The sequence below is a fragment of the Tasmannia lanceolata genome, unplaced genomic scaffold (genome assembly GCF_043159265.1).
Source record: "Tasmannia lanceolata isolate RefF3 unplaced genomic scaffold, GAP_Taslan_0.1 ptg000012l, whole genome shotgun sequence".
Classification (NCBI taxonomy): domain Eukaryota; kingdom Viridiplantae; phylum Streptophyta; class Magnoliopsida; order Canellales; family Winteraceae; genus Tasmannia; species Tasmannia lanceolata.
In genome coordinates this window covers 56,813,879-56,828,858 of record NW_027518689.1, presented here as the reverse complement: position 1 = coordinate 56,828,858, position 14,980 = coordinate 56,813,879, and the positions used below count along the sequence as shown (strand labels likewise).

Below are 14,980 nucleotides of genomic sequence, written 5' to 3'. Positions count from 1 at the left end.
ACCCATGAATAACAGAGAAAAACTCACGAGCTTTATCTGTACGAAGACATTTTAGACTGCAACCAAATTGATTCTTTATTTCAGCATTGAAAGTTTTAAATGCAGAAAAGACCTGAGAGCGGTCCTTCAGTAAATACACCCATGTCATACGTGAATAATCATCAATAAAGACAATAAAATACTTGAATCCATTATTTGACGCCACCCTAGAAGGTCCCCATACATTCGAATGAACCAACTGAAACTGACTATCGACTTGACTAACGACTTGGGAAGGGAAAGACACTCTGTGATGCTTCCTGAGGTCACAAGACGCACACTGAAAAGGAGAAACAGAAGCAGGAACTAAAGATGTCTGTCGGAGGCGCTGAAGTGATGGGTGACCAAGCCGACACTGCCACTGAAAGGCATCCACAGAACTATGTAAAGCTGTAGAAGGACTGCAGTCAAGGCGGTAAAGACCATCTACCTCACGTCCCGATCCAATCGTCCTCTCAGTCGAAAGATCCTGAAACACACAATAAGAAGGGAAAAATGAGAGAGCAAGCAAGATTCTTCGTAAGTTGACTCACAGAAAGTAAACTGAAGGGAGACTTAATAACACATAATACAGATGATGGTGGTAGATGAGGTGAAGGACAAGTGATGCCAATCCCAGCAATGGGAGTAGTGAAATCATCAGCTAGAGTAATAGACTGGAAATTAGAAGGAAAAGAGCGAAACGAAGAGAGCTGAGACAAGTTACCAGTCATATGATTTGAGGCTCCTGAGTCAATGATCCAGGACCCTGAGCTAGAGAGTAAGGTCGTTGGTGAACTACCTGCCTGAGCAAAGCCTGCAGTGGGATGGGAGGCGCTCTGTCGAAGCCGCTGTAACTCCTCATAATCTGCCCTCATAAAACTGAAGGACTTATTAACAAAGGTAGAACCAGGCACAAAAGTCACTGTGTCAACAGGGCTAGCTGTGGTGAGATGAGTTGATCGAGGTGGGCGTAGCTCTGGATGAAGTGTATAGCAAGTCTCGATCTGGTGGCCATCACGTTGGCAGTGGGTACAATAAGGACGTGGGTACAATAAGGACGGCCACGTCCACTACCAACACAACCATCACCACGGCCACGATCACGAGCTCTGGAAAAAGATCCGCTTCCTCTGGGTGGCCGAGAACCACCACTACCATCATATGGTGCGAGAGCCGAACTATCGGAGGGGAGCCGTGATGGAGACTCGCCAAGGCACTGTTGTGCACGAGAATAGGCCTCACGCAATGATGGAATGTTGCCTGACCCGAGAATCTGATGACAGAGATGGGTAAACTCGGGACCTGTGCTCTCAAGGCAGTGCGCCACTTGAATTTGTTCTCGCTGCCGATGGAGAACATTAACATCGGAATTGAGGGGCATGAAGATGTCAAGCTGTTGACATAAGAAAATAAACTGCCCATAGTAAGTCTCAAGAGACATGTCACCACGACGCAGACGCATCCACTCAGAGTAAGTGGCACAGATATGGGTGAGGTTCTCAACTCCAGAATAGGTCAAGGCAGTGTGACCCCAGATTTCCTTAGCAGTCGGGAGGAGTATCATGGTGGAGGAAATGACAGGGGTCATGCTTGCTAGAGAAGACTACGAATCAAGGCATCTTCCTGTTCCCAACGAGTATACAAAGGGTCATTGGGCGGAGGGGGATCCTGATGAAGAAAACTGACCTTACCTTGTCCCAGGAGGTATGTCTCAACTGCAACTTTCTAGGGTATGTAGTTGGTTCCATCAAACTTGACAATGTTCAACTGTGGGTAAGAACCCTCCACAGGTGCCAAGGTAGGAGGAGAAGAGGAAGAGGCCGAAGGTGGAGCAGCATGGACTTCCGTGGTCATGCCGAGAGATGGATCCACAATGACAGGGGGATCCATAAGGACATCAAGTGATGAGAGACTGAAATACTAACAACCAACGGCTACAAAGAGAGGAAAAAGGAGCGATGGACAAACCAACTAATCAAAACAACGACTCATAGCCCGGCTCCACGGGCCACGGATAAGAACCGAGAAGGAGACATATCAAAGACGGGACGAATCCGCGAAGAGAAAGTGAAGAGAATTGACCTAGATCAGTACATGAGAGTGAAAAGAAGAAGACTAGTGGAAACTAGGGTTAGGTTTTTAAGAAAATGTTGGATTTGGAGAAAATGGGGGGTATCGTGGGGTTGGAAGAGGGCCCACAAAGTCGTGGGAGGGCTGGGGTTGGGTCCGTAGGGTCGCATGGAGGGGAAGATAGATGGATGCCGGAGGGATCCCAGAAAGTTGCGAGGAGGTGGGTGGGTGCTGGAGGGCCGCTGGAAGGGGAGGGGGGGCGGGGTGTGCCGGAGTGCACGAGGAGGGGGCTTTGGGTTCCGGAAGGTCGCGGGGAGAGGGATTGGGTTCTGGAGGGTCGGCGTGGGTGCTGGAGGGTCACGGGAAGGAGGGTTGGGTTCCGGAGAGTGGTGGGTGGTCGGGTGGGGCAGGATAGGGGACTGGAAGGAGCGGGAGGGTAGAGGTGGGTGAGGGAGGTGTCGGGCGAGGGAGGTGCGGGAAATAGGGGTGGAGTCGGGGAGGCTTCGAGCAAGGGAGGGGAGGAGACGGGAGATGTGGGAGAAGGGGAAGGTTAGGGTTAGGGTTTTGGTCGTGGAGAAGATGGAGGTTTAGAGGCTGGCTGTCCCTAGGGATCAGAAACCCTAGGGCTCTAATACCATGTTGAAGAGGAAATTTGAGAAGGAGAAAAGTGAGTTAAGGCTGTCTCTCCCTCACTGATTTATTTATATACTGAAATGCAAAGTACAATTACTAGAATGCCCATAGGCTTATTCTAACACCCTTGTTCCTCTTTCTCCCTTTTCTTGATCTTGATCTTTCCTGAATCTTGATATCTTTTTCTTTTCTTGATCTTGATCTTTTTTTGGATCATGATCTTCCATTCTGTTCATCTTCTTGATCGTTTCTCGATCTTGATCGTTCTTGATCATTAATTCTTTCATCTCATTGTCTTGGATGAGAACAACCATTCTTTCCCTCACTCTAGGTTTCTCACTTTTTCCTCCTAGCCTTTACCTGCAGCAGACGATCAAGGCACAAAGCTAGTAACGTTACTTTCAGATACAAATCTTTTTTATTCATTTTAACAACTTACACTGATATTCCCTACCCTGCTAAACCTTTTTCAATGGATCTACAACTTTATATTTTGTGATTAGACCTATCCTTATCATCCTACCCTGACCACATCATCCACGATCATTCCCTTACCTCCATTAGATGTTGATTGGGCCATAATTACGTTTTTTTTTTATCATAGATCTGATTTGTAATACGTTATTTTAGTCTTGTTTATTGTTCCATCATCAGCTCACAATTTTGTATATGGACTTGATGCATGAAACCTACTTTGTATGAATGAACTCTTAAGTTTAGAATTTCTATGAACAACTTGGTAGCTAAGCTAGGATTCAAATTCAGCTTCAAGGCTGCAAGTAGGGGTCACTTTCTCCGTGATCTAACCATGCAAGGCTTGCTATCTATTGGTCACATGCACCAAAATTCTCTCCCATCGATGATTCTAAGCTTCGTAGCCTAATGGACAAGCAGAAAATAAATGAACATCAATCCACATTTATTTGAAAACCTCCACAAATCAAAGGGTTGGCCAGTTTGGTGATAACCCAACCCTCGCCACCAAATTTTTAAATTTTAGTTTCGGTTTCGGTCATCAGCGAAACCGAAATGGTACGAAATTTTTGCCAACATCTTGTAAAATTATGGAAATTTTTCAGTACGAAATCACGACCACAATGGGTGTTCTTTTAATTTTTGTTCTTTTTTATAAATATCTTAAAGGAATCTCATAGTTCTTCTCTTTTCAGCGAGTGGAGTTGATTTTTTCAGGGTTTCTGTCAAAATGTCTTTGTTTTTATCTGAAAAGTTGCATGTTTCACACATTTCGACCGAAATATTAATGAAATCCCAAAATTTCGTGCGTTCTCATATTTTTCCGAATCCAAGTGGGTTTCGTTTCGGTCAAGGTTGCCAGAGCAGGAAGCGAAAGTGGGAAGAGAAGCAGGAAGCGGGAAGCGGGAAGCGAAGGCTCTCAGGAAGGTGGGAAGCAGGAAGGGTCGGAGAATTTTTTTAATAGTGAAATATTTTTAAAAAATAAAAAATTACTAAAAGATATAAGAAATACTTGTATGAACCAAATATTAAAAATAAATATTTTTTTATTAAAAGATCCAACATTTACTGAAAGGAAAATCACTATCAGCTGAAATGCCCGTGTTGACTAGTCTGTTGACCAGTGCATTGACTAGTGCCTGGCAAGAAATAAAAAATTTAGAAACTAAATTATGAGATTTTTTTACCGGACTTTTGAGATTTAATAATTTTTGGACATGATAAAATTTATGAATTTTAAAAAATGGAAGAATACCCCATCGTTTGGAAGTTAAGATTTTGACCTTACCCTTTTTCGTTTTTTGTACTTAGAACTGGAATGTTGACTTTTTATCTTTTTAGATTTGGGTCTTGAAACTATTTTTAATGGATTCAAATGGGGGTTATTCCCTTATTTACATGTAAATCTTAAGTACTTAAATTACTTTACATGTAAATACTAAGAAGAAGAAGAGAAGAGGACTAGCAAGAGACAAGGAGGGTAGATAGGAACCACGCTTCCTATAGAGTAGGATACGCATTTCCCATAGAGTGAGAATTGAATTTCCCATAGAGTGGGAATCGTGTTTCCCACGTTTCCGAAACGGGGTTCCCAAAAATTGAGGAATCGATAAGATTCCCGTTTCGGAATCGATTTTCAGGGAATCGAGATTCCCCATTATGAGTAGAGATTCCTACTTCATTCGTTTCGGTAGCACTCGAAATCGAAATTTGTTGACCAAATGGAAAGGTTTCGGCTGAAATTTAAAATCATGCCCACCGCTCCCTCCCCACTCTTGCCTTTACTCGCAATACCACCATCACCGTCACTGTTATGCAAATCACGATATAGGGTATTTTTATGCCTCTTTGATGTTGTGGACACCAAGCCTAAGAGTAGCAATGAAGTTTCCAATCCATTTCTATTTGAGCCTTCTTTGGTGCTCTTAAGGTTCCGCAGGTGTTACTTTTCTGCAATTCTTTTGTAATGATCTGCTTATTTGATTAATTTTTGTGGTTCCAGCATGCTATTTCTGTATGATTATCGTTGTTGTTACTTGTTAGACATACGTCACATACCCTTTAAGAGCCTCAAACAATAAGATACAACCCTCTACACTGACCCAAAGTTCTACCAATAGTAGATACCTGCCCTACTTAGGTTGTTAGTAACTTAGTAACAAAAGCTGTAGGATTTGTCAACTTGTGACCTGTCCTATATATATATATATATATATATATATTATATGTATGTGCCTATGTATATATATACATACATGTCAAGAAACAAACCTTTATTGATAAAACAAGAATACAACAGTGGTATTGTGCTTGGGAAACGGACAGGACCCCCTCCCAATCACATACAACTTTGTGATTGCTCAATGCCTTGGGTAAACAAAGAGTCTGGCACAGCATTTTTTATCCCCTCTCAATTCGTCTTTCATATTCCAAATCTCATAAAAAAACCCTGTGACCGTCTGAGGAACATCATCATCCTCGTTAGTCCACATTAACTCGGTTATGAGGTTGTCTATTATTTCTTTATAGTTTTGATATCCTTTCTCTCTAGTTCTTTTTGAGAACCAGAACTTAGTTGAGAGTTTAAACATGGTTCATTGCAGGATGATGGGCTCCTTCATACCACTTGTGGAACTCCGAACTATGTTGCTCCAGAGGTGCTGGTGGCTGTTAATTGACTTAATTGCTTCATAATTCTTATTCACGCAGTTTCTAATACCATCAATTTACTCTCTTTGGCTAGGTCCTCAATGATAGGGGGTACGACGGAGCAACTGCTGACTTGTGGTCTTGTGGGGTCATCCTATTTGTATTGCTTGCAGGTTACTTGCCTTTTGATGATTCTAATCTTATGACCCTGTATAAAAAAGTGAGCATTTTACCAATTTTAAACTGCCACTTTCTTATTTTATTCTCCATGTCATTTATTAGATGCACTTGTGTCATGCAGATTTCGGCTGGTGAATTCACCTTCCCATCTTGGCTTTCTTTAGGTGCCATGAGATTAATTACTAAAATCTTGGATCCGAACCCAATGACTGTAAGTAACTCGCTTTTGCCAGTATCTAATGCTTTACTTTAAAGGAACACTCCTGTTTTAAAATCTGCTGTGTTAGGATGAGTTTGACCTACTTCAAAATGCTTCTCGGAAAGAACCGCAATGTCCCTTCTTGTAAATTTTTTTATGTAGCATTTGTATGGATTAAATTGTTTCTATTAGAATGGATGCTTTTTACATCAAAACATATCTACAAGAATTCCCCCAAACTTTTCTCAATTACCAATAGTAATGTCTTGTGCCACAAATAGCTTTTAATTTTTTTCTTTTACCCATTTTACCCTTCATTATATTACCCTCAGTTAAAGATAATATACAAATCCCTAAAATCTTTCCCTTCATCAATAAAGGCAACATGCCAATATGGTAGGGTCCACATGGTCGGATGACCTAAAGTGTTCATTTATTGCTCCCCAACGAAAATGCATCAATTGTATTTACGTACATGTTTATGACTGAGACGGGGTTGGACATGTAGCTCAGTGGTTGAGGCTTTGTATCTCAACCTTGAGGTCGCAGGTTTGATCCCAGCTTACCAACAAAAAAACATGTTTATGAGAGAGAGAGAGAGAGAGAGAGAGAGAGAGAGAGAGAGAGAGAGAGAGAGAGACTAAAGGTGAGGAGGTTCGTATGGTGTGTAGAGAGAGAGAGAGGGAGAGGGAGAGGGTGAGAGTTCAAAGGAATTAATTCTACCTTGATTGATTTTAGGGAGGGAGGGAGGGAGCTGTGGTTATGCATATGTTTGTGAATGAAAGAGAGTGAGAACAGCGAGTCAAGTGAAATTGAGAAATAGGGAGAGAATTACTAAAAGTGAGGAGGTTCGCATGGTGTGTGTAGATAGAGAGAGGGTGAGAGTTCAAAGGAATTAATTCTACCTTTATCGATGGAGGGATTGATTTTAAGGATTTGTAACTATGGGTAATATAATGAACAGTAAAATGTTTAAAAGAAATAATTAAAAGCTATCTATGGTGCAAGACATTACTATTGGTAACTAAGAAAAATTTGGGGAGATTCTTGTATATGTTTTGATGTAGTAGGTTTTTAGTAGTTTTCCCTTTTATATATTTGAATACTTATACATAAGTTTATGATGTGTTTTTGTGTGGGGCATTCTAGATTCACTTTTTACGCTCTTGTTGCTCTTTGTAATTGTTGTGTCTATGTATGATTCAATTGACTAATGGAATAATGACTAGCTTGTGACTTGGCCTGTATATAGAAATGGAAAATATGTTCTGATCAAATGAATGGTACTGAATTTGCATTATAAATAGAGTTGGTAAACTGGAAGCTATATCTTGGTCATTATCTTCAGTAAATTTGTGAAGTTACTGCGATCATCAAATTACCATTCTATTGTGAAATTTAATGTACCATGGCTGATGGCAGCGCATTACTATCCCTGAGATTTTGGAGGATGAATGGTTCAAGAAAGGCTTTAAGCCACCTTTATTTGAGGAGAAATATGAGACGAACTTGGATGATGTGGATGCCGTCTTTAAGGATTCAGAAGTGAGTTAACGATGAGATCCACTAACAATTCTATGAAAGTTTGATTCTTGATGTTGTCAAAGGCAGTTTCTTTGTTTCCATTACAAGAAGCATTTTCTTTGTTTTGTACTTACATAGAGTAATTTCCCCAGCCCGCAATGGCGGGAGCCTTGTGCGCTGGGCCGCCCTTTTATAGAGTAATTTCAACTAAATGTGTGTTGGATCTTTATCAGGAATACCACGTAACAGAGAAGAAGGAAGAAGAGCAGCCAGCAGCTATGAATGCATTTGAACTGATTTCCATGTCAAAAGGGTTAAACCTTGGAAGTTTGTTTGAGATTGAGCAGGTTCACCTACAATTTATGTTTGTTTGCCAGTTTCAATTTATGCCCTGTTCATTTGAGATTGTGAGCCCCAAACCTATTATCGGACTCAAATTTAAATGTAATTTTGAGTCTAATAACAGGTTTTGGGCTCACATCGTTTGTCACAATCTCAAACGAACATGCCCTTAATGTTTTGTCAATTGATGACACTTATGGTTGTGTGTGTGTGTGTGTGTTTTTTTTTTTTTTCCAAATGTAGGTGCTTTTGATATATTAAACACGATCTTTTAACTCAATTTTGAGATTGCCCTCTCTTGAAATGACATTAGAGAACCTTTTGTTCCCAATGGATTGGAAATTATATCTAGCATACTTCTGATTGGTTCCTTCTCTTTATTTCACCCTTGATAGGAATTCAAGAGGGAAACAAGGTTTACATCAAAATGTTCAGCCAATGAAATCATCAGTAAGATTGAAGAAGCTGCCAAACCTCTTGGCTTTGATGTTCATAAGAAAAACTATAAGGTGTGATTTGTACAGAATTGCAGAATGCATTTGATTCACGATCATGTCCCATGTTTATCCATGATCAAGTGGTGCAGCATATAAGTATGGTTTGTTCTGATTTTCACTTCCCTCTGAAATAATGTTCCCTTATCTTTCTCTTAGATGAGGCTGGAAAACATGAAAGCTGGTCGAAAAGGAAATCTTAATATTTCTACAGAGGTTGTTACTTGAAAATGGTATTCGATAAAACTGGTTCAAGGGTTTAGAGTAATTCTCATGTTGTTCTTACAATCTCCTCCTTTTAATCAGGTATTTCAAGTCGCACCTTCACTTCATATGGTTGAGGTACGGAAAGCGAAAGGAGATACTCTGGAGTTTCACAAGGTATTCTTTTTTTTTTTTTTAATTGTTTCTTGATAAAATAAGTGGCATAAAGATCACTAACAAGATATCAGAGCTCGGTACCAAAAAAAAAGCTATGTAAATATTATATATATAATCAATGTATATGGTTTTTCCTTACCCTTGGTTTCAGTATTGTTTGAACTGGCAGAAATCATTTTTAATGATATTTCCCACTTGCTGCAATGTCCCATTTGCCTTAAATTCCTGGTTTTTTTTAGTTATGCCTATCTGAAATCTGATGAATTGTGATTCACTGAGGAAGTTTCAGGGTATGTTAGTAGGATAAGTGAGTCAAGTAAAGAAATGAATTTGCAAACTATGATTTTTTTGGAAATTGGAAAGCTCCTAGTTGCAGATGTTCTGTTATTTCTTCGAGGCTACTGATATCCGCATGACTAAGTTTTGATAATGGGGCAAACATGTTTTGATAAAGGGCAAATTCACTGTGTGATTGGCTTCTGAGAGCTCTTTGGGGCTTGTAATAGCCTTTGACAGCTATTTATGCAACATCAACTAGGTTAGTCCGCCCTATATCAAAACAAAGTCATGCAGGTGTCAGTTCCCTTTATTAAATCACAAAATTATTTATTTTAATTGAACCTTATTGTTCTTTTTATCAATGGATAAATAGGTGAGTTATGATTTGAATAAATATATCATTTAGTTTCTAGGAATATTAACCAAGAACCTAATATATTTGTTGATTAAATCTGCGTAGCAGGAAGTTCTAATATGTCTTCTTTATTGATTGCATGTGTTGTGATATTTTAATTGCAGTTCTATAAAAACCTTTCAACCGAGCTGAAGGATGTCGTTTGGAAGAGTGAAGATGATATGCAAGACAAAAACCAGGGTTGATCCACTCTGAAGAGCCAGGATATTCATTTTCTTTAAGGTATTTCCTTATCAAATACTATGCTATTGGGAGCAGGTTGCTAGGAGCTTATTGTTCGCATTAGATGACCTTTTGCGTGACTGCATGCTTATTTTTTTTATAAGACCTGATTTTTCTGCTGTAAAGGTGAGTCTAAGGTGAGTCTGGACGTGGCTTCGTCATTGTTTTCAACTATTGATTCAAAGCATAGACGAATTGCCTACCAGCTTGTTGGACCTGAATTTTCTGATTTCATCCAATTTCATTTATGAAATATATGTAAGCATATCAGCTCATCTTCTGGAATATTATTGAAGGTTTCTCTCCATTCTTGTTAGAAGACATTCTCACTAAAATTAGTTTATCTTGTTCGATTTGCTTCTACCTTTTTACATATAGGATTAACCACTATAGGTGTCCAGTCATGCCGAGTTTTAAGAGTGTCTATAATCTATTATGGGTCTGAAACGGTTTACCCACCACATCAGCAGCCCACATCCTCATGTCGTCCGAAGCACCGCAAAAGATAAAGATCCAGTAAGAACGCTTTATTCTCTATGCCCATTGATTTCTTAGAGGTTTTTCAAATTTTTAGAAAGAAAGTCACATCTTTTGGTTCTGCAAAGAACTGAAAGGCTGTATCTCCCCGCCACTTAACTCTATGTGCATGGCGTATCCTATGATGCTACCTGAGGACAAGCTGATGTCAAGAAACATATCACACACTCCAAGAATTACCCAATAGATGTCATCAAACAATCAATTTATTCATTAAATATAAAGTTAAGTACAAGTTGAACTGCATGTAACCTCTGCCAGGTAAAATTGTTAACCCTTCTGTTAAAAGCAGTGAATGCGGGACTGGACGGTGGTGAAAACTTGGGATAAATGCATATTTGTTTTGCTAAGCATCCAAATATTAAAAATGAAATTAGACATGTATCTCTAGGAATATTGCTAGTGTCCACCGCAAAAGGCATTTCGCATTTGGTCTGTCGCACGTGAGACCAGCCACCTCGTGAATGGAGACAACAACGCTTTTGTCTTCATTCACGAGGTCGCTGGTCTGACATGCGACACACCAGCGGTGAAATGCCTTTTGCGATGGACCCTAGCAAATCCCTTAAAAGGAAATGAGGGAAAGTGGACACGTACTTCTTTCTTTGTTCTATGTTACCCAACCCATAGAGTTAGTTAGCCTGTAGTGTATAAATTTACCATATCTAGAAACAAGAACTATGGTTTTTTAAACTTCTTTTTCCCTAAAGATTCTCCGTTGAACTTGAAAGAGGATGATAAGACGAAGTGGCTCCATCCCACACCGTTTGGAACAGAAGCAAGCAGCAAGCTGAAGAAGCCTCACTCTTTTCAACTATTCGGCTACGCAATGAAGATATTTATCTTCTAGTAGAAATTAAAGCATCCTCTGTTCTGTACGTCTGATCATATGGCAGCATGTGTTGGGGTTCCGAGTAGTCCCACCTTGGTAGAGTGAGATGGATGGTTATTAGGGAATGGTACCCTCTCTCTCATCCGGTTAAATTCACGTGAACGTTCATGATGTGCTATCAAATATTTGATATCTTAAAAAAAAAAAAAACCCTTCCAGTTGGCCCCACGTTATAACAGGTATCAAATATTTGATAAGGAAAATGATTTCAGCACAAACATGTTTGATACAAGGCGCTCATGTTTCTTGTCTTTTATATTTAAAGGGCTGTAAAAGGGTTTTTACGGTCCCCAAAAACCTCTTCACAATTATTCAATTAAATGCTAATAGACAAGAAACATGAGCATTTATCAAAACATAGTTGTGCTGAAATCATTTCCCTTTGATAATCTCAAAAAAAAAAAAAAAACCTTCTAGTTGGTCCGACGTTATAACACCTAAGCTGGTCAATTAACCAAGAATATTTTTCACGCCTTGAGATAGCAATTTGTATAGAAAAATAATATGTTCGACCCTTTTCTTACTTGGGACAGCCCTTCTAGTGTAAAAGGGTGTAAACAAAAAAGGGGCTGCCCAAGTATAAAAGCGTGGGGGAATTCATCACTTCCTTTTTTTATGGTGATGAGAGGTGTCACAAGCCTACTTCTCTACGATGCAACATGAGTCAAAGTTGCATTTCGTAAACTGCTAATTACATTTAAGCTTCCATCAATACCCGTCAGTCCAACAGCGGGCCTATTAAAATATTCCATATCATTACAAAAAATATTCCCTTCCTTGAACTGATAAAATTTCCTAGGGGTGCAACTTGGGTCGGGTTTTACCTGACCCGATCGACCCGACCCGAAAATAGCATGGGTCGGGTTTAGATATCATGGGTCTTGGGTAGGGTCGGGTTTTAGTTTAAAAACCTGGCTCAATCTTGGGTAGGGTCGGGTTTAAAGGAAAAAAACCCGAAACCCGACCCGACTTATGTAGACTATGACATTTTTAATTATCTCTTGAATAACATAACAAATTATTTTTCAATATATTGATATAATCGTTTTCATTGAGGTGATCATGTTTGTGATGTGGAAATATAGTTTCCTTCTTTGATTACATAAATTTAGAGATTTTTGGTGTGAAGATTTGTTATTTTTCCTACAACGCGTCAACACGAAAAAAACCCGACTCGACCCGACCCAACCCAAGAATTATCATGAGTAGGGCCGGGTTTGGGAATCGTGAGTTTTTCGGAAAAAAAACTGGTCCTAGATTTTCAAACACATTTTTGGGTGTGTTGATGGTTTCCAAGATATAAAAGTTTAAGCGTGAAAATCATTTGAAAACCTTTTGAAAGTGTATTTAACATAAAATCAAGAGGACTCTAAATACATTCTACAAGTAAAGAACTTTGAGTCTTCTTGGAATGTCTTTGCTCTTTTGCACTTTCTTGGACTTCTTCAGCTTGTGAGTGAACTTCTTGAACATGTTTGGCTCTTGTGACTTCCTCCAATCTTCAATGCATGTTGAAAGGTACATGAGGTGTCACCATGGCATGTTCAACTCCAAGCTTCTTCTTGACACTTGATAGGCAACTTGTGGAATCTTTAATTTGAGCTTCTTGACTTGATCATCTTCAAATGGTGATGTCTCCAATGTAGGTGCAAGCTCTTTGATCATGTGTGTGTGGATCCACAAGCCATGTGTTGAGATGAGTTGTGTAATGACGATATGACATATCAAAATCCTGTATAGAGCACAACGTCTCAAAGCAACACATTAGTCCATAAATGCTAATCAATTTGAGTTTGCTAGCATCAAAACAAGAAGGAAAAGGTGAATGTTTGAACCCATGGGAACCCTTGAGCTTATAAAAACCCAACACGATCAGACCCGAGATATTTTTCGGGTAGGGTAGGGTTCTTCAAAACCCGACCCGCCTGACCCGAGTTGCATCCCTAAAATTTCCCCTTTTCTTCACCGGGTAAGCTACCTTCAGTCTATTTATCATTCTCTTTTCACACTACAAGGGCAAAAAAGGGTGAAAATTATGATTCGCCTTCTCTTTCTCACCTTTTCAGGGACAGGAGAGGGAGATAAAGATGGGATGGAGGTAAAAAGATGGGATTAACCAATGGTGACCCGAGATCCTGGATATTATATTCTTATCATTTTTTTGTAGCACGGACATTATTTTCATAGGGAAATGATTTCTACGCTCCAATGTTTTGATAAACATGCACTCCACATGTTTTGAAATAAAGGTCTATAGAACCAAGAGGGAGGTGAATTGGTTTTATCAAAAATTTATACCAGTTTAAATTCAAGTATTAAACCTAATTTGATTTTTTCTTCTCTTACTTAGATTTTGGTTAGTTCAAATAATATCAAATCAAAAGGAAGTGCCAAACCAAAATAAAAATGAAAGTGCAAGACAAGGAAGGAACACACCGATGTATAGTGGTTCGGGCAAAGCCCTACTCCACTCTTCTTGAGATCGTCCTCAAGGATTTTCACTATGTGAGACCTCCACGATGCCCGGCTCCGAGGTGATTACACTCCCAAGGGGTATTAAATGAGGATGCCCTTGACACATTTACACCGACTCTCCTTCTTCGCCGAGTTCTAAGCGCTACTCCTTAGGGTATTAAAAATAGGATGCCTTAGCCACCTTTACAATGAATAGAAGATAAAGATTGCTTGGCTTCTCTTGAAAGCTTGATCCACAATGAAGTCCCCTTGAGTGCTCTCCACAATAGGTTGCAAATGAAAGCCCTAAATCCAAACTCTAATGATTTGTAAGTACAAGGCAAGTTTTGGTCGAGAAGAAAAACAGGCTCAAGCTAAAAGGGTTTGCAAGTTTTTTTTTTTTTTTAAATGCCTAAGGATGTTTTTCAAATCATTCAAGAGAAGTAGATGATCATCTTGAATGTGTAATTATAGCCCTTTGAGAATATATGACCGTTTGGGGGTGTGAGTCTCAAAAGACCCTAAAAATCAATTTTTAATTTCAAACCCAACGGCTATTTTTTCTGCTGTCGCGACGTTCTCGAAGTTCCGAGAACCATTCTCGGAGTTCCGAGAAAAATGCTCGGAGTTCCGAGAGAATGGCTAGAAGTTGGAAAATACTTACTAGACCATTTCTTGGAGTTCCGAGAAAATTCTCGGAATTCCGAGAAATTGTCCAGAGTATGAAATATACTAACTGGGAGTTCAGAGAAGCCTAAAATCAGCAGATTTTCCCTGATTTTGGTGCTGATTTATTTTGGGCTTTTAGAACTCAAATCTTATGATAATTTGGAATGTTATGAGGGTCCCAACATGTTGGTCCACCACATAACCATTCACTTAACCAATTAATTTTAATACGGGGAGTGCGGTTAGTTTTGAAAAAAAACATTTGAAAGATTTTGCCTTGACTTAGAAATCAAAGAGAGAGGATTTACAACAAGTCTAAATATGATTACGCTCCTCTTTGGTCTTGGTCTTCATAGATCTTCTATTGTGTGCTTACTTTGCTTGAGTGTGTTGAGGTGAGCTCCACATTGATTGTTCTTCCAAGGTAAGTTGTCCTATGTGGTCTCTAGCTCCTTTGACTCTTGTATGGTACATCTTCAAGCACGATCAAGTGATGTGATGGTTCCTTCTATGATCAACCTATCTTATCACAACACTTCAAGGCA

General features: G+C 39.5%; 1 protein-coding gene across 5 annotated transcripts in view; it reads left to right on the top strand.

Annotated features, from left to right (window-relative positions):
- The window catches only part of LOC143888468 (CBL-interacting protein kinase 32-like), a 40,517-nt gene extending 30,281 nt beyond the window's left edge, over nt 1-10,236 (top strand). For 3 of the 5 annotated variants that reach the window (XM_077392929.1, XM_077392930.1, XM_077392928.1), the window contains exons 7-14: nt 5,802-5,855; nt 5,942-6,238; nt 7,649-7,771; nt 7,984-8,097; nt 8,488-8,601; nt 8,746-8,802; nt 8,893-8,967; nt 9,766-10,236. In XM_077392929.1, coding sequence (XP_077249044.1) covers nt 5,802-5,855; nt 5,942-6,238; nt 7,649-7,771; nt 7,984-8,097; nt 8,488-8,601; nt 8,746-8,802; nt 8,893-8,967; nt 9,766-9,846 — 915 coding nt within the window. In that variant the 3' untranslated portion in view covers nt 9,847-10,236. The remainder of the gene's footprint in view (nt 1-5,801; nt 5,856-5,941; nt 6,239-7,648; nt 7,772-7,983; nt 8,098-8,487; nt 8,602-8,745; nt 8,803-8,892; nt 8,968-9,765) is intronic. The other 2 variants (XM_077392931.1, XM_077392932.1) reach the window with 2 other exon arrangements.
- The last annotated feature ends 4,744 nt before the right edge of the window (nt 10,237-14,980 follow it).